The 23,029-nt window shown below is 45.4% G+C and overlaps 1 protein-coding gene across 3 annotated transcripts in view; it reads left to right on the forward strand.

The window, feature by feature from the left end:
- LOC141051534 (beta-arrestin-1) overlaps positions 1-23,029 on the forward strand; it is a 243,229-nt gene that overhangs the window by 202,239 nt on the left and 17,961 nt on the right. For all 3 annotated transcript variants that reach the window (XM_073548495.1, XM_073548497.1, XM_073548496.1), the window contains exons 3-12: positions 4,471-4,531; positions 6,072-6,116; positions 6,442-6,638; positions 7,775-7,834; positions 8,381-8,448; positions 11,213-11,348; positions 14,298-14,382; positions 14,457-14,529; positions 16,022-16,162; positions 19,410-19,493. In XM_073548495.1, coding sequence (XP_073404596.1) covers positions 4,471-4,531; positions 6,072-6,116; positions 6,442-6,638; positions 7,775-7,834; positions 8,381-8,448; positions 11,213-11,348; positions 14,298-14,382; positions 14,457-14,529; positions 16,022-16,162; positions 19,410-19,493 — 950 coding nt within the window. The remainder of the gene's footprint in view (positions 1-4,470; positions 4,532-6,071; positions 6,117-6,441; positions 6,639-7,774; positions 7,835-8,380; positions 8,449-11,212; positions 11,349-14,297; positions 14,383-14,456; positions 14,530-16,021; positions 16,163-19,409; positions 19,494-23,029) is intronic.

Consider the following 23,029-nt stretch of genomic DNA (forward strand, 5'->3'; position numbering starts at 1 on the left):
CAGTGCCCCTCTAATAGAGCCGACCACAGTGCCCCTCTAATAGAGCCGACCACAGTGCCCCTCTAATAGAGCCGACCACAGTGCCCCTCTAATAGAGCCGACCACAGTGCCCCTCTAATAGAGCCGACCACAGTGCCCCTCTAATAGAGCCGACCACAGTGCCCCTCTAATAGAGCCGACCACAGTGCCCCTCTAATAGAGCCGACCACAGTGCCCCTCTAATAGAGCCGACCACAGTGCCCCTATAATAGAGCCGACCACAGTGCCCCTATAATAGAGCCGACCACAGTGCCCCTATAATAGAGCCGGCCACAGTGCCCCTATAATGGAGCCGACCACAGTGCCCCTATAATGGAGCCGACCACAGTGCCCCTATAATAGAGCCGACCACAGTGCTCCTATAATAGAGCCGACCACAGTGCCCCTATAACAGAGCCGACCACAGTGCCCCTATAACAGAGCCGACCACAGTGCCCCTATAACAGAGCCGACCACAGTGCCCCTCTAATAGAGCCGACCACAGTGCCCCTCTAATAGAGCCGACCACAGTGCCCCTCTAATAGAGCCGACCACAGTGCCCCTCTAATAGAGCCGACCACAGTGCCCCTCTAATAGAGCCGACCACAGTGCCCCTCTAATAGAGCCGACCACAGTGCCCCTCTAATAGAGCCGACCACAGTGCCCCTATAATAGAGCCGACCACAGTGCCCCTATAATAGAGCCGACCACAGTGCCCCTATAATAGAGCCGACCACAGTGCCCCTATAATAGATGGCCGGTGGACACCGCATCTGGAGGCACGTTTGCCCCTCTCCTATATACTGACAAGCTCATTACCTTAGAGAGATTATTCTCCTCAATGCCTAAAGCACCATCGTCCTTTCTGATAGATGCCTATAAGCTCTACACAATCTATATACCACACGTAACTGAAGAAGGTCACATTGACCAAAACGTCTTTTTTCGTGTACTACAATAAACCGCCTTACAAATTCCTTTAAGTTGAGTGCTAGGTTCATATTTGTTCCTATAATAGAGCTGACCACAGTGCCCCTATAATAGAGCTGACCACAGTGCCCCTATAATAGAGCTGACCACAGTGCCCCTATAATAGAGCCGACCACAGTGCCCCTATAATAGAGCCGACCACAGTGCCCCTATAATAGAGCCGACCACAGTGCCCCTATAATAGAGCCGACCACAGTGCCCCTATAATAGAGCCGACCACAGTGCCCCTACAATGGAGCCGACCACAGTGCCCCTATAATGGAGCCGACCACAGTGCCCCTATAATAGAGCCGACCACAGTGCCCCTATAATGGAGCCGACCACAGTGCCCCTATAATGGAGCCGACCACAGTGCCCCTATAATAGAGCCGACCACAGTGCCCCTATAATAGAGCCGACCACAGTGCCCCTATAATAGAGCCGACCACAGTGCCCCTATAATAGAGCCGACCACAGTGCCCCTATAATAGAGCCGACCACAGTGCCCCTATAATAGAGCCGACCACAGTGCCCCTCTAATAGAGCCGACCACAGTGCCCCTATAATAGAGCCGACCACAGTGCCCCTATAATAGAGCCGACCACAGTGCCCCTATAATAGAGCCGACCACAGTGCCCCTATAATAGAGCCGACCACAGTGCCCCTATAATAGAGCCGATCACAGTGCCCCTATAATAGAGCCGATCACAGTGCCCCTATAATAGAGCCGACCACAGTGCCCCTATAATAGAGCCGATCACAGTGCCCCTATAATAGAGCCGATCACAGTGCCCCTCTAATAGAGCCGACCACAGTGCCCCTATAATGGAGCCGACCACAGTGCCCCTATAATAGAGCCGACCACAGTGCCCCTATAATAGAGCCGATCACAGTGCCCCTATAATAGAGCCGACCACAGTGCCCCTATAATAGAGCCGACCACAGTGCCCCTATAATAGAGCCGACCACAGTGCCCCTATAATAGAGCCGACCACAGTGCCCCTATAATAGAGCCGACCACAGTGCCCCTATAATAGAGCCGACCACAGTGCCCCTATAATAGAGCCGACCACAGTGCCCCTATAATAGAGCCGACCACAGTGCCCCTATAATAGAGCCGACCACAGTGCCCCTATAATAGAGCCGACCACAGTGCCCCTATAATAGAGTCGACCACAGTGCCCCTATAATAGAGCCGACCACAGCACTGCACACAGAAGTTATTAATACTAGACAGTGTAGGAAGATCGACATGAAGAAGTTCGACACGGTCAGACAAAACTTTGGCCCGCAGCCCCCAATGTCCCTCCTCTTAACCGCTCAGCTCTGTTCTGAAAAAGCCAGCTTCTCCACCATGACAGAAGATCAGCTCTCCACCCTTCTATCAAGATCACACCTCACCACTTGTGCCCTCGACCCGCTCCCGTCCCACCTCATCCCTAACTTGGCCACAGTCCTCATCCCATCTCTAACACACCTTTTCAACCTTTCACATACAAATGGTGTCTTTCCCTCATCCTTCAAACATGCATCAATCACACCCATCCTCCAAAAGCCCTCCCTTGACCCATCCTCTGTGTCTAACTATCGCCCAATATCTCTTCTCTCTTACGCCTCAAAACAACAGGAACAGCATGTATATCTTGAACTGTCTTCCCACCTCTCCTCCTGCTCCCTCTTTGACCGGTTACAATCTGGCTTCTGACCGCATCACTCAACTGAAACTGCCCTAACTAAAGTCACTAACGACTTACTAACCACCAAGAGCAAGCGACACTACTCTGACCTCCTTCTCCTGGACCTGTCCTCTGCCTTCGACACCGTAGACCATTCCCTCCTGCGACAGACTCTCTCATCTCTTGGCATCACAGACTTGGCCCTATCCTGGATCTCATCATACCTAACAGACCGAACATTTAGTGTCTCCCTCTCACACGCCACCTCCTCACCTCACCCCGTCTGTCGGTGTTCCCAAGGCTCTGTCCTAGGACCCCTACTATTCTCCATCTACACCTTTGGCTTGGGACAGCTCATAGAATCCCACGGTTCGCAGTATCACCTCTATGCCGATGACACGCAGATCTACCTATCTGGACCCGACCTCTCCTCCTTACTGACCAAAATCCCACAATGTCTGTCTGCTATCTCAGCCTTCTTCTCTGCTCGCTTTCTCAAACTAAACATAGACAAAACAGAATTCATCATCTTTCCCCCATCTCACTCTACCCCTCCACCAGACCTATCCATCAATGTCAACGGCTGCTCTCTTTCCCCAGTCCCGCATGCCCGGTGCCTTGGGGTGATCCTCGACTCTGCCCTCTCTTTCAAACCACATATCCAAGCCCTCACCTCCTCCTGCCGCCTCAAACTCAAAAATATTTCCCGGATCCGCTCATTCCTCAACCACGAAACCACAAAAACACTAGTGCATGCTCGTATCATCTCCCGCCTCGACTACTGCAACCTCCTACTCTCTGGCCTCCCCTCTAGCACTCTAGCACCGCTCCAGTCCATCCTACACTCTGCTGCTCCACTAATCCACCTGTCTCCCCGCTATTCCCCAGCCTCCCCCCTATGCCAGGCCCTTCACTGGCTTCCTATCGCCCAGAGGCTCCAAATCAAAACCCTAACCATGACATACAAAGCCATCCACAACCTGTCTCCTCCATACATCTGTGACATGGTCTCCCAGTACCTACCCGTGCGCAACCTTCGATCGTCCTAAGATCTCCTTCTCTACTCCCCCCTTATCTCTTCTTCCCACAACCGCATACAAGACTTCTCCCGTGCTTCCCCCATACTCTGGAACTCTCTGCCGCAACACATCAGACTCTCACCATCAATGGAAACCTTCAAGAAGAACCTGAAGACTCATCTGTTCCGACAAGCCTACAGCCTGCAATGATCCTCGGTCTACTGAACCACCGCACGACCTGCTCTACCCTCTCCTACTGTATCCTCACCCATCCCTGTAGACTGTGAGCCCTCGCGGGCAGGGTCCCCTCTCCTTATGTACTTGTGTGTGCCTTGTCTTACACATGTTTATTGTACTTGTCTATATTTCCCCTTTTCACATGTAAAGCGCCATGGAATAAATGACGCTATATAAATGCATAATAATAATAGGACCGCCCCGGCCACAGAGTCACCTTGTCGATGGTGGGACGGCTTTTATGCTATGTTTGATCAAATACAGTATTACTAAGGACTCTGTATGATTTGAATGCACTTTTGCTTTTTACTTATTTAATTATAGCAGGGTTTTTTTCATTTTGTCTTTTGTAGATTTTGTACACAGAAGTTACGTGCAATATTGGGTGCATGCTCCAGATTAGTTAGTGGGGAGCCTTAAAGCTATTCATTAAGGTGTTCCCTTTGTTATATATCAGATTTTAGGGGGGAGGGGTTCTCCCATTGTACCTTTGGCACTGGAAATTTTGGTGATTTAGACTCTCTGACATTTGTTGTTTTTTCTCCACACAGCTCACCGTGTATCTGGGGAAGAGAGATTTTGTGGATCACATAGATGTTGTGGACCCTGTGGGTGAGTGGAGAGAACCCAAATATAAAACTATTATCATAAATCAGTTATTATTATTATTATTATTATTATTATTATTATTATTATTAGTTTAGTTTTAAAATGCATAAATAGACAGGTAAGTGATAAAATTCTATTACCAGCAGCCTCCACTAGAGGGAGCTTATAGTGTATAGTGGTAATATAGAGTACACTATGTATACTGTATGCAAGGAGCTCCCCCTAGTGGTGGCTGCTGGCAGGATCTTATCATGTATCTCTGTATACAGGAAGCTCCCTCTAGTGGTGACTGCAGACAGAATCTTATCATGTATCTCTGTATACAGGGAGCTCCCCCTAGTGGTGACTGCAGACAGGATTTTATCATGTATCTCTGTATACAGAGAGCTCCCCCTAGTGGTGACTGCAGACATGATCTTATCATGTATCTCTGTATACAAGGAGCTCCCCCTAGTGGTGGCTGCAGACAGGATCTTATCATATATCTCTGTATACAGGGAGCTCCCCTTAGTGGTGACTGCAGACAGGATCTTATCGTGTATCTCTGTATACAGGGAGCTCCCCCTAATGGTGGCTGCAGATAAGATCTTATCATGTATCTCTGTATGCAGGGAGCTCCCCCCTAGTGGTGACTGCAGACAGAATCTTATCATGTATCTCTGTATACAGGGAGCTCCCCCTAGTGGTGACTGCAGACAGGATTTTATCATGTATCTCTGTATACAGAGAGCTCCCCCTAGTGGTGGCTGCAGAAAGGATCTTATCATGTATCTCTTTATAAAGGGAGCTCCCCCTAGTGGTGGCTGCAGACAGGATTTTATCATGTATCTCTGTATACAGGGAGCTCCCCCAGTGGTGGCTGCAGACAGGATCTTATCATGTATCTCTTTATACAGGGAGCTCCCCCTAGTGGTGGCTGCAGACAGGATCTTATCATGTATCTCTGTATACAGGGAGCTCCCCTAGTGGTGGCTGCAGATAGGATCTTATCATGTATCTCTGTATACAGGGAGCTCCCCCTAGTGGTTGCTGAAGACAGGATCTTATCATGCATCTCTGTATACAGGGAGCTCCCCTAGTGGTGGCTGCAGACAGGATTTTATCATGTATCTCTGTATACAGAGAGCTCCCCCTAGTGGTGGCTGCAGAAAGGATCTTATCATGTATCTCTTTATACAGGGAGCTCCCCCTAGTGGTGGCTGCAGACAGGATCTTATCATGTATCTCTGTATACAGGGAGCTCCCCTAGTGGTGGCTGCAGACAGGATCTTATCATGTATCTCTGTATACAGGGAGCTCCCCCTAGTGGTTGCTGAAGACAGGATCTTATCATGCATCTCTGTATACAATTTATTACTCTCTGTTATCAGCCATTACTGGGGGAGGGGACTACAATCTATGAATCTTTTCAGTCTGGGAATAAAATTATTATGATATTGTAATAAAACCTTGTATACATTTAGTAATTTGCTGAATTCTCTTTTTTGCTTCCAGTGTCTGTAGCTCTGATTATCCAAATTGTTATACTTTTGTGTTTTTCTAGACGGCGTTGTTTTGGTGGACCCTGAATATCTGAAGGAAAGGAAAGGTAATGTATCTAATGGCTGAATGTATATTTTCAATAGTAAAAAAAAAAAAATCCCAAGATTGAGTGAGGAAGGAGAAATGTAATTATAACTAATTATATCCGCTTGTTCAGTGAAAGTTGTTTGAGGTTCCTCAGGGGCGGGGCCAGTAGCAGGAAGATTTACGTTTTTTCACCTTATATCTGCTCCATAAGGACCTTCAAGAAATGAATCTCCCATTAGAGGTGGAGGCCGAGCGGAGCCTCCGTGAGATCGCAGTGTGGTCGGCGCAACGTGCTCCTTCCCCGCGTTTCATTACCCCCCCGGCTCTGTCTCTCGTTCCTCCAGTGTTTGTGACGTTGACTTGCGCCTTCCGTTACGGACGCGAGGATCTCGATGTTCTCGGATTGACGTTTCGGAAGGATCTTTTCGTGGCCAACATTCAGGCTTTCCCGCCCGTCCCAGAAGAGAAGAAGCCGCTGACGCGACTGCAGGAGCGCTTGATTAAGAAGTTGGGTGAGCACGCCTACCCGTTCACCTTTGAGGTAGGAGAGAGGATCCTTCTTGTCTGCTCAAAAAAAAAACATAAATAAATCACATTTTTTCCCCCAAAATTTCCCCTAACAAAAAAATTATATATATTTTTTTCATTTACACATGAGATACATTTGTTTCCATTCTTATTATCTGAGTTTCTTCATAGAACAGCGCCCCAGCTGTCCACAGGTTGTGAGTGGTACTGCATCTCCTCCTCTGTCACAGAGCCGCAGTAACAGACACAACCTGCGGACAAGCATGGCGCTGTTTCCAGTAGAAGGCTGCCATGTGTTGTAATCTCTGTAGCAGTCTGGATACAATTTACACATTCTCTGTTATATCACGTCCTGGACCCCTGAGCTGCTTTCACAATATTTCTAGTTTCTTCGGTCACAACTTTCAGCATCTCCTGCTGGTTCAGGGTCTGTACATTGCTCCGGATCTCTGCCATATTTACCAAAACTGGGAAATCGGAAAGTCTGGAATCCTCTCCAAATTTTCAGGAACTCCCCGTTTTTTTTAAGCCCAACCCTTTTTTTGATCCTCCATTGTCGGGAATGTCCTGGTAAAATCTGGACTTCCTGAAGATACGGTGAATATTCAAGTATTAAAACTTAGAAACGAGCCCGGGTCTGTACCAACATAGTGTCTTCTAGGAAGTAATTAAAGGGAATCTGTTAGTAGGTTTTCCTATGTAATCCGACAACAGCAAGATATAGGGGCAGAGACCCTGATTCCAGCGATGTATATCTTAGTTTTCTGAGTACAGCAGTTGGGATAGAATCACAGTTTTCTCTGCTGCAGATGTAGCAGAGCTTAGAATACTGAGCCGTGTATAACCCCGCCCACACCACTGATTGGCAGCTGTGTATATCCCCACCCACACCACTGATTGGCAGCTGTGTATATCCCCGCCCACACCACTGATTGGCAGCTGTGTATAACTCCACCCACACCACTGATTGGCAGCTGTGTATAACTCCACCCACACCACTGATTGGCAGCTGTGTATAACTCCACCCACACCACTGATTGGCAGCTGTGTATAAACACTGATTTTTAGGAAACATTATAACATTATTAGGATGAACTGTAAAGACCAATAATGTGCAGTGAAAATAAAGATTTTGTTTTTGTTTTCCAGATTCCACCCAATCTGCCTTGTTCTGTCACTCTTCAGCCCGGCCCTGAAGACACAGGAAAGGTTTGTAGTCACAACTGAGGGTGGCAAGTTAGGGATCGGGAAAGGGGTGTAAACAGGAAGGGATGGTTAGAAATCCTCTTTATTGATCCCAGGGATCCTCACTGTGGCAGTTACTAGGGTGGTAGAAGAGTGATAGCGCCAAAGATGAAGACCGTGTGAATCTGGTGGTGGAGATGGAGGTGGTGGTAATGTGTCATGAAGTTTGTGGTAGAGTGGTGGTCATGAAGATGGTGGTAGAGTGGTGGTGGTCATGAAGATGGTGGTAGAGTGGTGGTGGTCATGGAGATGGTGGTAGAGTGGTGGTGGTTTTGGAGGTGGTGGTAGAGTAGTGGTGATCATGCATGTGGTGCTAAAGTGGTGGTGATCACTGAGGTGGTGGTCTTGAAGATGGTGGTAGAGTGGTGGTGGTGGTCAGCTTCCACTGATCACTATCTGGCATCACTGGACTGGAATAGTGTATCTCTGAGATATTTCTATATATTGCACCTTCTTCAGACTATTGATCTCCTCTTCTTCTTCTTCTTCTTCTTCTTCTCCATCACTCAGGCCTGCGGGGTGGACTATGAAGTGAAAGCTTTCTGTGCTGAAACCCTGGAAGAAAAGATTCATAAGAGGTAAAAAAAAAAATCTATCTGTTCTGTTAAGTATCTATCTATCTATAGTTGTGCCCAAAAGTTTACACACCCCGGCAGAATGTTTGCTTTCTTGGCCTTTTTTCAGTGAATATGAATGATAACACCAAACCTTATCTCCACTCATGGTCAGTGGTTGGGTGAAGCCATTTATTGTCAGACTACTGTGTTTTCTCTTTTTACATCATATTGCCAACCCAAAACATCCAAATGACCCCGATCAAAAGTTCACATCCCCCGGAGATTTTGCCTGATAACATGCACAAAAGGTGACACAATGGGTTTGATGGCTACTGAAGGTAACATCCTCACCGCTGACCTGTGACAACTGCCAGGAAAACTGTTCTGGATGCAAAGAAAAACCCACAAATAACATCAGCTGAAATACTGGACTCTGTGAGAACTAGCGGTGTGGCTGTTTCATGATGCACAATAAGGAGGCACTTGAAGAAAAACGGGCTGCATGGTGGAGTCACCAGAAGAAAGCCATTACTGCGCAAATGCCACAAAGTATTTCACGAACAATATGCAAAACAGCACAGGGACAAGCCTCAAAACTTCTGGAACAAGGTAATTTGGAGTGATGAGACCAAAATTGAAATTTTTGGCCACAACCATAAACGTTACATTTGGAGAGAGGTCAACAAAGCCTATGATGAAAGGAACACCATTCCTACTGTGAAGCACGGAGTTGGATCACTGATGTTTTGGGGATGTGTAAGCTACAAAGGCACAGGAAACTTGGTCAAAGTTGAAGGAAAGATGAATGCTGCATGTTATTAGAAAATACTGGAGGCAAATTTGCAATCATCAGCCCGGAAGTTGCGCATGGGACGTACTTGGATGTTCCAACATGACAACGATCCAAAACACAAGGCCAAGTCGACCTGTCATTGGCTACAGCAGAACAAAGTGAAGGTTCTGGAGTGGCCCTCTCAGTCTCCTGACTTCAATATCATTGAGCCACTCTGGGGAGATCTCAAGCGCGCAGTTCAGGCTAGACAGGAATTTACAGGAACTGGAGGCTTTTTGCCAAGAAGAGTGGGCAGCTTTACCATCTGAGAAAATAAAGAACCTCATCTACAACTACCACAAAAGACTTCAAGCTGTCATTGATGTTAGAGGGGGCAATACACAGTATTAAGGAATGGGGTATGTGAACTTTTGATCGGGGTCATTTGGATGTTTTGGGTTGTCATTATGATGTAAAAAGAGAAAACACAGTAGTCTGGCAATAAATGGCTTCACCCGACCACTAACCAAGAGTGGAGATAAGGTTTGGTGTTTATCATTCATATTCTCTGAAAAAAGGCCAAGAAAGCAAAAATTCTGCCGGGTTATGTAAACTTTTGAGCACAAATATATCTATCTTCAGGATTGAGAGTCCTCAGTAGTTGATACCTTTTAATGGCTAACTGAAAAGATGGTAACACATTGCAAGCTTTCGAGACTACTCAGGTCTCTTCATCAGGCTAGACTAATACAAAATCTGAAGTCACATATTTATGCACAATACAACACAGAAAGAATGCAATGGATAAGACAAGTGACGTGAAGCAGAACTATCAATATGGGAGAGGGAGAAACATAAATATAAACATTGGACCAGTTCATAGATAAGGAGTCCGGATGTTTTATGGTCCTCTGATTGGGGTCTAGTTCTGTGTTGTGATGCCCCCACAAGGTTTTAAAAGGAAATTCCTTAATTGATGTAAAAAGACATAAATCCATGCGACACATTCATTCCAGCACTGAGAGTGTCAAAGGTCGTCATAAATTTGTACTCCCAAACTCGTCTCTCTCTCTCTGAGAATTGAATTTACCTTTCAATACCAGTAATTTCATATCCATGTTGCTGTGATCAGGGATACAGAAATGTTTTTCCACAGGTAGATCCATTCTTTTTTCTCTTATTGTGTGACGATGAGCATTCATCCTTGTTCTAAGCTTTTGCCCAGTCTCCCCCACATACAGACCCCCAGTTGGACATTTAGTACAAATAATTAAGTACACCAAATGTCCAACTGGGGGTCTGTATGTGGGGGAGACAGGGCAAAAGCTTAGAACAAGGATGAATGCTCATCGTCACACAATAAGAGAAAAAAGAATGGATCTACCTGTGGCAAAACATTTCTGTATCCCTGATCACAGCAACATGGATATGAAATTACTGGTATTGAAAGGTAAATTCAATTCTCAGAGAGAGAGACGAGTTTGGGAGTACAAATTTATGACGACCTTTGACACTCTCAGTGCTGGAATGAATGTGTCGCATGGATTTATGTCTTTTTACATCAATTAAGGAATTTCCTTTTAAAACCTTGTGGGGGCATCACAACACAGAACTAGACCCCAATCAGAGGACCATAAAACATCCGGACTCCTTATCTATGAACTGGTCCAATGTTTATATTTATGTTTCTCCCTCTCCCATATTGATAGTTCTGCTTCACGTCACTTGTCTTATCCATTGCATTCTTTCTGTGCTGTATTGTGCATAAATATGTGACTTCAGATTTTGTATTAGTCTAGCCTGATGAAGAGACCTGAGTAGTCTCGAAAGCTTGCAATGTGTTACCATCTTTTCAGTTAGCCATTAAAAGGTATTAACCACTGAGGACTCTCAATCCTGAATATTTTTCTATCTACTGGCTAGCACGGTACAAAGATATACATCTTTCCTGTATCTATATATCTATCTATCTTTCATCGCACTGTTCATATTAACCATCTCATTTTTTCTCAGGAATTCAGTGCGATTAGTAATCCGAAAAGTCCAGTATGCTCCGGAGAGGCCGGGACCCCAACCGATGGCCGAGACCACGCGACAGTTCCTGATGTCTGATAAGCCGCTCCACCTGGAGGCATCACTGGATAAAGAGGTGACTGCCCTGTAGGATCTGTAATACTGGAGATTATTGGATCATCGCACCACGTTGCATCTCATCATTTACCATTTATTTGATGTAGACACTAGAAATTCCGCTGCAGTGTAAGTAGAGCGGTCAGACCGGCACCTAGAGGACATTACATCAGTTTGAGCTTGGTAAATTGCCCCTTTCATGAAATAGCAGCTGCAGAGCTCAGTAAAATTAGTTTTTATTTAAAATGTGTTTTTATTTTTTCCTTCCTCTGCGCTCTCTCCTTTTGGAGATATTCACTGGTAAAGCAGAGGATATACAGTGCCTACAAGTAGTATTCAACCCCCTGCAGATTTAGCAGGTTTGATAAGATGCAAATAAGCTAGAGCCTTCAAACTTCACACAAGAGCAGGATTTATTAACAGATGCATAAATCTTACAAACCAAAAAGTTATGTTGCTCAGTTAAATTTTAATAAATTTTAAACATAAAAGTGTGGGTCAATTATTATTCAACCCCTAGGTTTAATATTTTGTGGAATAACCCTTGTTTGCAATTACAGCTAATAATCGTCTTTTATAAGACCTGATCAGGCCGGCACAGGTCTCTGGAGTTATCTTGGCCCACTCCTCCATGCAGATCTTCTCCAAGTTATCTAGGTTCTTTGGGTGTCTCATGTGGACTTTAATCTTGAGCTCCTTCCACAAGTTTTCAATTGGGTTAAGGTCAGGAGACTGACTAGGCCACTCCAACACCTTGATTTTTTGCCTCTTGAACCAGGCCTTGGTTTTCTTGGCTGTGTGCTTTGGGTCGTTGTCTTGTTGGAAGATGAAATGACGACCCATCTTAAGATCCTTGATGGAGGAGCGGAGGTTCTTGGCCAAAATCTCCAGGTAGGCTGTGCTATCCATCTTCCCATGGATGCGGACCAGACGGCCAGGCCCCTTGGCTGAGAAACAGCCCCACAGCATGATGCTGCCACCACCATGCTTGACTGTAGGGATGGTATTCTTGGGGGTCGTATGCAGTGCCATCCAGTCTCCAAACGTCACGTGTGTGGTTGGCACCAAAGATCTCGATCTTGGTCTCATCAGACCAGAGAACCTTGAACCAGTCTGTCTCAGAGTCCTCCAAGTGATCATGAGCAAACTGTAGACGAGCCTTGACGACGCTTTGAAAGTAAAGGTACCTTACGGGCTCGTCTGGAACGGAGACCATTGCGGTGGAGTACGTTACTTATGGTATTGACTGAAACCAATGTCCCCACTGCCATGAGATCTTCCCGGAGCTCCTTCCTTGTTGTCCTTGGGTTAGCCTTGACTCTTCGGACAAGCCTGGCCTCGGCACGGGAGGAAACTTTCAAAGGCTGTCCAGGCCGTGGAAGGCTAACAGTAGTTCCATAAGCCTTCCACTTCCGGATGATGCTCCCAACAGTGGAGACAGGTAGGCCCAACTCCTTGGAAAGGGTTTTGTACCCCTTGCCAGCCTTGTGACCCTCCACGATCTTGTCTCTGATGGCCTTGGAATGCTCCTTTGTCTTTCCCATGTTGACCATGTTGAGTGCTGTTCACAAGTTTGGGGAGGGTCTTAAATAGTCAGAAAAGGCTGGAAAAAGAGATAATTAATCCAAACATGTGAAGCTCATTGTTCTTTGTGCCTGAAATACTTCTTAATACTTTAGGGGAACCAAACAGAATTCTGGTGGTTTGAGGGGTTGAATAATAAATGACCCTCTGAATAAACTTTTCACAATTTAAAAAAAAAATTAAACAAAGAAATAACATTCTTTTTTGCTGCAGTGCATTTCACACTTCCAGGCTGATCTACAGTCCAAATGTCACAATGCCAAGTTAATTCCGAATGTGTAAACCTGCTAAATCTGCAGGGGGTTGAATACTACTTGTAGGCACTGTAACTTATGATAAGCCCAAGGGGGCGTCACCAGAGATTCTTCTTTGTGGGCGTGTAGTTTGTCCACTACATGATTTTGACCAATCATAAGCAAGAGGCTTCATGAAGGGGAAAAAAGTGTCACGCCCCCAGAGAAGCTTAGAACAGGTATTCTCCTCTGAGACATGTAATGACTGACAACCCTGATCTCTGCACCTACTCTGTAGAGTATAGCAGAGCTGAGTATTATGGCAGACACATATAACAGCTTTCATCTCCGGACACTGTTGTCTCTGCTCTGCTCTACTGCCTTTTTCCCCAGTACTGACAGTGCTGTGAGATGAAAGCTGCAAGAGGTGTTTGCTGTTCTCTACCCAGTAGCAAATCAAGGCTGTCTGTCATTACAATTCACAGGAGAAATCCTGTCTAACCTTCTCCCCCCCCGCATGGCACCTCCTTCTTATGATTGGTCAGGACTTTTTGCTCCTCTCTTTCTTCATGTGTCCTATACTTTTTCCCTGTGTCATTTCTCATTATTGCACATGATTTATGGACATCTATGGTGATTTATTTGCATGTGTAGATTGGATGGGTTGTTACCCTCATCTGGGGAGAATTTCATGTCAATAGCAGCTTTAGAAATAAATTTTGTGTATGTGTATTTTTTTTTTAAGTCTGTTTCATGCGTTTTATCTGGTTTTGTTTTAGTTTGTTTTACTTATAATGTATATATATATATATATTTATATATATATATATATATTTATATATATATATATTTATATATATATATATATATATATATATATTATAAGTGAAACAAACTAAAACAAAACCAGATAAAACGCATGAAACAGACTTAAAAAAAAAATCAAATTAAAATAGAAAACATACAAGAACACTAAAAATTAGACCCCAAAAAAAAGGTGCACATGTAATAATGAAGAGGCCCGGGTGTCTGTCACGGCTGGTCTCTGGTGCCATCTGCAGGCCGCCTCGAGCACTGCAGCCATTGCTGATGACCCCTGACCTCTATTGTTCCTGTGATACATTTTGTTACTGTTGTTGTTGTCTTTACAGATTTATTACCATGGAGAACCCATCAACGTCAATGTCCACGTCACCAACAACACCAACAAGACTGTGAAAAAGATCAAAATCTCTGGTGCGTCCCCGCTTGTGTTGTGTGTATGAATTAACCCTGTATTGTGTGGCATTATGACACTCGTGTCTCTGCAGTGCGCCAGTACGCCGACATTTGCCTCTTCAACACGGCCCAGTACAAGTGCCCAGTAGCAGTGGAGGAGGCAGAGTGAGTACACGTCTTCTTCTCCCGGACCCCCGTCAGTGCTCTCTGGGGGTGATACAATAGAAATGACCACATGACATCCCCCAACCACAGTCACCCGGACCCCAGTACTAACATCAGCGGATTCTGGATATGACCCATGTGTTATCATGTCTGCACTAATCACATTACATCAGGTCTTATGCTCCAGTCACCTCCAGAGCTGCAGTCACTATTCTGCTGTTACATCGTGTCTTATCCTCCAGTCACCTCCAGAGCTGCACTCACTATTCTGCTGTTACATCACGTCTTATCCTCCAGTCACCTCCAGAGCTGCACTCACTATTCTGCTGTTACATCACGTCTTATCCTCCAGTCACTTCCAGAGCTGCACTCACTATTCTGCTGTTACATCACGTCTTATCCTCCAGTCACCTCCAGAGCTACACTCACTATTCTGCTGTTACATCACGTCTTATCCTCTAGTCACCTCCAGAGCTGCAGTCACTATTTTGCTATTACATAGTGTCTTATCCTCCAGTCACCTCCAGAGCTGCACTCACTATTCTGCTGTTACATCATGTCTTATCCTCCAGTCACCTCCAGAGCTGCAGTCACCATTCTGCTGTTACATCATGTCTTATCCTCCAGTCACTTCCAAAGCTGCACTCATTAATCTGCTGCTACATTGTGTCTTATCCTCCAGTCACCTCCAGAGCTGCAGTCACTATTCTTCTGTTACATCACGTCTTATCCTCCAGTCACCTCCAGAGCTGCACTCACAATTCTGCGGTTTCATTGCCTTATCCTCCAGTCACCTCCAGAGCTGCACTCACTATTCTGCTGTTACATCGTGTCTTATCCTCCAGTCACCTCCAGAGCTGCACTCACTATTCTGCTGTTACATCGTGTCTTATCCTTCAATCACCTCCAGTCACTATTCTGCTGTTTCATTGTGTCTTATCCTCCAGTCACTTCCAGAGCTGCAGTCACTATTCTGCTGTTACATCGCGTCTTATTCTCCAGTCACCTCCAGAGCTGCGGTCACTATTCTGCTGTTACATGGTGTCTTATCCTCCAGTCACCTCCAGAGCTGCAGTCACTATTCTGCTGTTATATCGTGTCTTATTCTCCAGTCACCTCCAGAGCTGCAGTCACTATTCTGCTGTTTCCAATACCAAAGTGCATTGTGGGAGCTTTGCTGATAATTTATCTATGACTGCAGGCCATACATAAAAAGCAACAAATAATAGAAATGTAAATGCTGCTTTGGATGTGACTAGAGTGTAACACATGATGTGGTTCGAACAATGTCCCACATAAGAAGGGTTGACTGATTTAACTCATAAAATGCTGCTAAAGTCAATCTTTAGAAGGCCTCGGTCAGTACACAATGACTGGTCAAACCAAGCATGAGCGCTGGGTGCAGCATGGTGAGGACAGTCAGTGAAGTCCACTTTCCCACCTGCTTGTTTTTCCTCAATCTCAATCCTTAACCTTTTTCTTGTCGTTCCAGCAATGACGTGGTGGCGCCGAGCTCCACGTTTTGTAAGGTCTACACACTGACCCCCTTCTTGGCCAACAACCGGGAGAAGCGCGGCCTGGCGCTGGACGGGAAACTGAAGCATGAAGACACCAACCTGGCCTCCAGCACCCTGTGAGACAACGATCCCACCATTCTCTGACCTCTGCCTATATCTGTAGAACAGATCCCCACTGATCCATAAGGAGCAAATCACAAAGATCCAGACTCCTCGTAAAACAAGATACAAAATCTATAAACTAAAGCCGGAAATGGCCACATTCTGGGGGTATTGTGAGATTGACCTGAGACAACCCCGGAGTATTCTCAGAGTGAGGGTCAGTGTTGGTGAGGGTAAACTCAGGACTTTCTGAGCCCACGGCCCCCTTTATCCAAGCCCTCGTGATGCAGACATAAGGCAAGAACGCTTTAGTGTTACTTCAATGATGAGAATATCCTAAGATCATTCTCATTCTGTGATGACAGTTTGAGAATATCTAAGGATAATATCCAATCCTGTTACTCTGAAGAAGTCATGACATTCTGAAGGCTTCACAGTATAGAGAGAATATCTTCAGGCCATTCTCACTCCTGTTACTGTGAAGAAGCCATGACATTCTGAAGGCTTCACAGTATAGAGAGAATATCGTCAGGTCATTCTCACTCCTGTAACTGTGAAGAAGCCATGACATTCTGAAGACTTCACAGTATAGAGAGAATATCTTCAGGTCATTCTCACTCCTGTTACTGTGAAGAAGACATGACGTTCTGAAGGCTTCAGAGTATAGGGAGAATATCTTCAGGTCATTCTCACTCCTGTTACTGTGAAGAAGTCATGAAGTTGTGAAGGCTTCACAGTATAGAGAGAATATCTTCAGGTCATTCTCACTCCTGTTACTGTGAAGAAGCCATGACACTCTGAAGGCTTCACAGTGCAGAGAGAATATCTTCAGATCATTCTCACTCCTGTTACTGTGAAGAAGCCATGACACTCTGAAGGCTTCACAGTACAGAGAGAATATCTTCAGATCATTCTCACTCCTGTTACTGTGAAGAAGTCATGACATTCTGAAGGCTTCACAGTACAGAGAGAATATCTTCAGGTCATTCTCACTCCTGTTACTGTGAAGAAGCCATGACACTCTGAAGGCTTCACAGTACAGAGAGAATATCTTCAGATCATTCTCACTCCTGTTACTGTGAAGAAGTCATGACATTCGGAAGGCTTCACAGTATAGAGAGAATCTCTTCAGGCCATTCTCACTCCTGTTACTGTGAAGAAGTCATGAAGTTGTGAAGGCTTCACAGTATAGAGAGAATATCTTCAGGTCATTCTCACTCCTGTTACTGTGAAGAAGTCATGAAGTTGTGAAGGCTTCACAGTAAAGAGAGAATATCTTCAGGTCATTCTCACTCCTGTTACTGTGAAGAAGCCATGACATTCTGAAGGCTTCACAGTATAGAGAGAATATCTTCAGGTCATTTTCACTCCTGTTACTGTGAAGAAGCCATGACATTCTGAAGGCTTCACAGTATAGAGAGAATATCTTCAGGTCATTCTCACTCCTGTTACTGTGAAGAAGTCATGACGTTCTGAAGACTTCACAGTAAAGAGAGAATATCTTCCGGCCATTCTCACTCCTGTTACTGTGAAGAAGTCATGACGTTCTGAAGACTTCACAGTAAAGAGAGAATATCTTCAGGCCATTCTCACTCCTGTTACTGTGAAGAAGCCATGACATTCTGAAGGCTTCACAGTATAGAGAGAATATCTTCAGGCCATTCTCACTCCTGTTACTGTGAAGAAGTCATGACATTCTGAAGGCTTCACAGTATAGAGAGAATATCTTCCGGCCATTCTCACTCCTGTTACTGTGAAGAAGTCATGACATTCTGAAGGCTTCACAGTATAGAGAGAATATCTTCAGGCCATTCTCACTCCTGTTACTGTGAAGAAGTCATGACATTCTGAAGGCTTCACAGTAAAGAGAGAATCTCTTCAGGCCATTCTCACTCCTGTTACTGTGAAGAAGTCATAACATTCTGAAGGCTTCACAGTATAGAGAGAATATCTTCGGGCCATTCTCACTCCTGTTACTGTGAAGAAGTCATGACATTCTGAAGGCTTCACAGTATAGAGAGAATATCTTCAGGCCTTTCTCACTCCTGTTACTGTGAAGAAGCCATGACATTCTGAAGGCTTCACAGTATAGAGAGAATATCTTCAGGCCATTCTCACTCCTGTTACTGTGAAGAAGTCATAACATTCTGAAGGCTTCACAGTATAGAGAGAATATCTTCGGGCCATTCTCACTCCTGTTACTGTGAAGAAGTCATGACATTCTGAAGGCTTCACAGTATAGAGAGAATATCTTCAGGCCTTTCTCACTCCTGTTACTGTGAAGAAGCCATGACATTCTGAAGGCTTCACAGTATAGAGAGAATATCTTCAGGCCTTTCTCACTCCTGTTACTGTGAAGAAGGCATGGATGAGACATTCTGGAGTCTTAAATAGAAAATGAAAATAACCTTGGGTTATTCTCACTACTGTTAGTGAGATTATCCTCTGGAGTAGACATTCTGGAAATAGACATCTTTCTTTGTAACATCCACTTCACTGTGACAGAGTGCTCTAATACTGTGTCTCTCACTGACCATTTTCTACGACTGTACAGAGTGCAGGAAGATCCTCCGCCATGAGAATATTCTCACAACATTCTTACTGTTGCTAACGATTTAGGCCCCGGATCATCAAAACCGGTGATTTTTCTCTCTGGTCTTGATGAGGGCGTGTGTTGGAGTCAGATGCTCTGGTTTCACTAAGAAGCCGGACACGTGGCATGCGTCACCATGCGCCTGACCACAAATCTTACTCTAGTCAGGGACTGGAGTAACACTTCAGGTGTAAGGAAAGCCACCGCTCATCATGAAATAGACAAGCTTGTGACGTTATTCCCCCTGTCCCACCCCAGATTCTCCCATTTTGATGGAACTGGAAGAAACTTTGGCAAAAGTCAAAATGTTATTGTGTTGTACAAAAATGTTGCAATTTTTGAAACCGATTTACGCCAGAATTCTGCCGTAATTGCTTTGATAAATCTGGGCTTTGGCATAATCCCAAGACATTCTAATGTTGGACCCTCCACTCCTGTTACTGTGAAGAACATCTGGAGTAGACAGTCTGGGGTCTCCTCAGTGATACGAGAACATCCTCAGGTCATTCTTATTGCTGGGATTTGGCCGTTCCCTAAATCCTGAGACGGTTCCGAGCTTCCGTATATATGTTCCTGACTTTCCTTGGAGTCGTCCTTGAGACGTGAGATACTTTTGGACGTCCTTTGTGTTGACTGTCGGCTCCTGATCGTTGTTTTTCTCTGTCTAGGTTACGGGATGGAGCCAACAAGGAGATCCTTGGAATAATTGTCTCTTACAAGGTGAAAGTGAAGCTGGTGGTGTCACGAGGAGGGTAAGTCTTCACCAGGATTTTACTTATATCTTATTTTCCAGGACAAAAGACCAATATAAAAAAGAAACTGGAATATCTTCAGCTAAGAGGGTGAAACATTGTGAGGAACATTTGGACATTGTTACTATGAGGTTAGTGTGAGAATGACCTGATCATTCTCATACACCCGAACAGACAGACAATGAGGATTGGGTTTGGTTTTTCTCAGGCACTCAGGATTCTGCTGTCCTTCTGTGACTGACCACTAGTGGCTGCTGTTGCATACCTGAAGAAATCGGGCAGTATTTCCACTCCTTACCACTGGAGGGCGCTATTTTGCATCTGAATTTGCCCTTGCTAGGATGGCTGATGTTGTTCTACTTTAAAAAACAAGGAAATCGGAGACAATGCGAGAGTATCGTCTGCAGCTCCTGGAAAGTGTTTCCCTGCCTGTTTCCACTCCTTACCACTGGAGGGCGCTATTTTGCATCTGAATTTGCCCTTGCTAGGATGGCTGATAGTGTTCTACTTCGGAAAACAGGGAAATCGGAGACAATGCTCGAGTATCGTCTGCAGCTCCTGGAATCTGTGTCCCAGCCTGTTTCCACTCCTTACAAGGTTGCTCCGATCATTAGAAGCTGCTGCTCTCGAGAACATGATCTTAAATCATTACTTAGTTCATTAAAAAATGCAACAATACTGCCTGATGGGAAAATGATGAGAAAAATCAACTCCAATAATTGGATCCCACTGACGTGTCAGTTATCTTACCCCAAAAAAGAGGGAAAAGGTCTCAACTACCAGTAACAGGGACTTTACTATTGTCGGGCCTAATATTCGTTCCCTAGACCAGGCCTAATATTCAGACCCCAGATCAGACTTAATATTTGGACCCAAGGCCAGATCTAATATTCAGTCACCAGACCTAATTTTCAGAGTCGACACCATAGGTAATATTCAGACTATACCTAATATTTAGGCCTAAGACCAGACCTAACATACAGATCCCACACCAGACCTAATATTAAGACCTCAGACCAGACCTAATATTCAGTCCCTCGATCAGAACCAAAATTCAAACACAGACCAAACCTTATATTCAGACTAGACCTAATATTTAGGCGTAAGACCATTCCTAACTTACAGATCCTACACCAGACCTTATATTCAGAACTCATACTAGATCTCATATTCAGTTCCTAGACCTCAGACCAGATCTAATATTTAGGCCCAAGACAAGACCTAACATTCAGACCCTAGGATCAGACTTAATATTCGGGCCCTAGACCAGACCTAATATTTATTTGCAGGTCCAGACCTCGTAATTCAGACTGGTGACCGGACTTTAGATTTTAGACCCTCGACAATTTCCCTAAAAATTCAGATTCCAGAACAGACTTTGTAATTTAGACCCCATACCAGACCTCAGAAGAGCAACAATATTCCTCACCCCAGACCTGAAAGTTCAGACCCTCAACCCCAGAACTGAGGGCTCCGACCAGACACGAGACCCCTCCTCACTTAGTGAAGGCTCCTTTGCTCCAGGCTCATTTTCAGCTCTTGACATAGTCATGTAGCTTCAGGCAAAAAAAAAAAGCAGCAAGACAAGGAGGAAAAGCGGAAAGAGCATCGGAGACTAGAAGAAGTTCACCAAGCTGTGCAATGCACTGCCTCTACACCAAGCACAGACTTGTTCTTAAATTGCCCAGTCTCAGCTATGATTGACCTGCTTCTGGCTTAGGGTGAAACTTCCAGCTGGGGAAAAAATAATAGCAAAACAGTCGTTGCCCCTCTGCTGTTTCCTATCCAGAGAGGTGAGCTGCAGTATAAAGCATCAGTCTCATTCTGACATAATTATTTCTGTCTTGTTCTTTGCTTCTGTCTGTAATTGATGAAGGCATGAAGATACAGCAGAGAGTTACAAAATCTCAGAAGGTGACTGGGGACGGGGCGGGCTGCTGGCCCGGTTCAACAGCTCGATTCTCACGCTCTGATTCCTTAATAAAGTGATCTAAGGCTTTCAGCAAAATGAACTCTGCGGAATGTGCTACATCTCCGAGAAAAAGTGGCGACAACAATTATTTCTTTTCTGGGCAAAGGAGATTGAAGAAAGTTCAGGAAATCTTTGCTTCCATGAATTATCTCGCTCCTCCGTCCTGATGAGGGCGTGGTGTAATACCACCGCTGACCACTGGGTGCTGATCATGTACTGAGCGGGAGTCATATGCTACACTGGATTCTTGTTATATTGTGTGTTCTTATGGGATGTGGTCACTCGTAGAATCATCCTGAATCGGGGAAGTGATGAAACAAGTTCTTCTCCTTCTCGCTCTCCTCCCTCTCCTCTTCCCTCTTCTTCCTCTTCATTATTCTCTTTTTCATTCTTCCTTCTTCCTTCCTTCCTTCCTTCTTCTTCTTTCATTCTGTCTCCATATTCTTCCTTCCCTCTTCTTCTTCTTCTTCACTCTTCCCTCTTCTCTCTTGTTCTTCCTTCTTCTTCTTCTTCTTCTTCTTCTTCTTCTTCTTATTCTTCTTCTTCTTCTTCTTCTTCTTCTTCTTCTTCTTCTTCTTCTTCTTCTTCTTCTTCTTCTTCCCTCTTTTTATTCCTTCTTCTTCTTCCTTCCCTCTTACACCCTCTTCTTCCTCCCTCTTCTTCCTTTCTGTCTCCATATTCTTCCTTCCCTCTTCTTCTTCCCTCTCCTTCCCTCTCTTTATTCTCCATCTTCTTCCTCCCTCTTCTTCTTACCTCTTCCCTCTTCTTTCTTGTTCTTCCTTCTTCTTCTACCCTTTTGTTGTTCTTTCTTCTTCTTCCTTCCCTCTTCTTCCTCCACCTTCTTCCTTCCCTCTTCTCCCTTCCCTCTTCTCCCTTCCCTCTTCTCCCTTCCCTCTTCTCCCTTCCCTCTCCTTCCCTCTTCTCCCCTCCCTCTTCTCCCTTCCCTCTTCTCCCTTCCCTCTTCTCCCTTCCCTCTTCTTCCTTCCCTCTTCTTCCTTCCCTCTTCTCCCTTCCCTCTTCTCCCTTCCCTCTTCTCCCTTCCCTCTTCTCCCTTCCCTCTTCTCCCTTCCCTCTTCTCCCTTCCCTCTTCTCCCTTCCCTCTTCTCCCTTCCCTCTTCTCCCTTCCCTCTTCTCCCTTCCCTCTTCTCCCTTCCCTCTTCTCCCTTCCCTCTTCTCCCTTCCCTCTCCTTCCCTCTTCTCCCTTCCCTCTTCTCCCTTCCCTCTTCTCCCTTCCCTCTTCTCCCTTCCCTCTTCTCCCTTCCCTCTCCTTCCCTCTTCTCCCCTCCCTCTTCTCCCTTCCCTCTTCTCCCTTCCCTCTTCTCCCTTCCCTCTTCTCCCTTCCCTCTTCGCCCTTCCCTCTTCGCCTTCCCTCTTCTCCCTTCCCTCTTCTCCCTTCCCTCTTCTCCCTTCCCGCTTCTCCCTTCCCTCTTCTCCCTTCCCTCTTCTCCCTTCCTCTTCTCCCATCCTCTTCTCCCTTCCCTCTTCCCCTTCCTCTCTCCCTCCTCTTCCCCTCCCTCTTCTCCCTTCCCTCTTCTCCCTTCCCTCTTCTCCCTTCCCTCTTCTC

The sequence above is a fragment of the Dendrobates tinctorius genome, unplaced genomic scaffold (genome assembly GCF_039654945.1).
Source record: "Dendrobates tinctorius isolate UK_male_01 unplaced genomic scaffold, ASM3965494v1 ptg000157l, whole genome shotgun sequence".
In the NCBI taxonomy this organism is placed as follows: domain Eukaryota; kingdom Metazoa; phylum Chordata; class Amphibia; order Anura; family Dendrobatidae; genus Dendrobates; species Dendrobates tinctorius.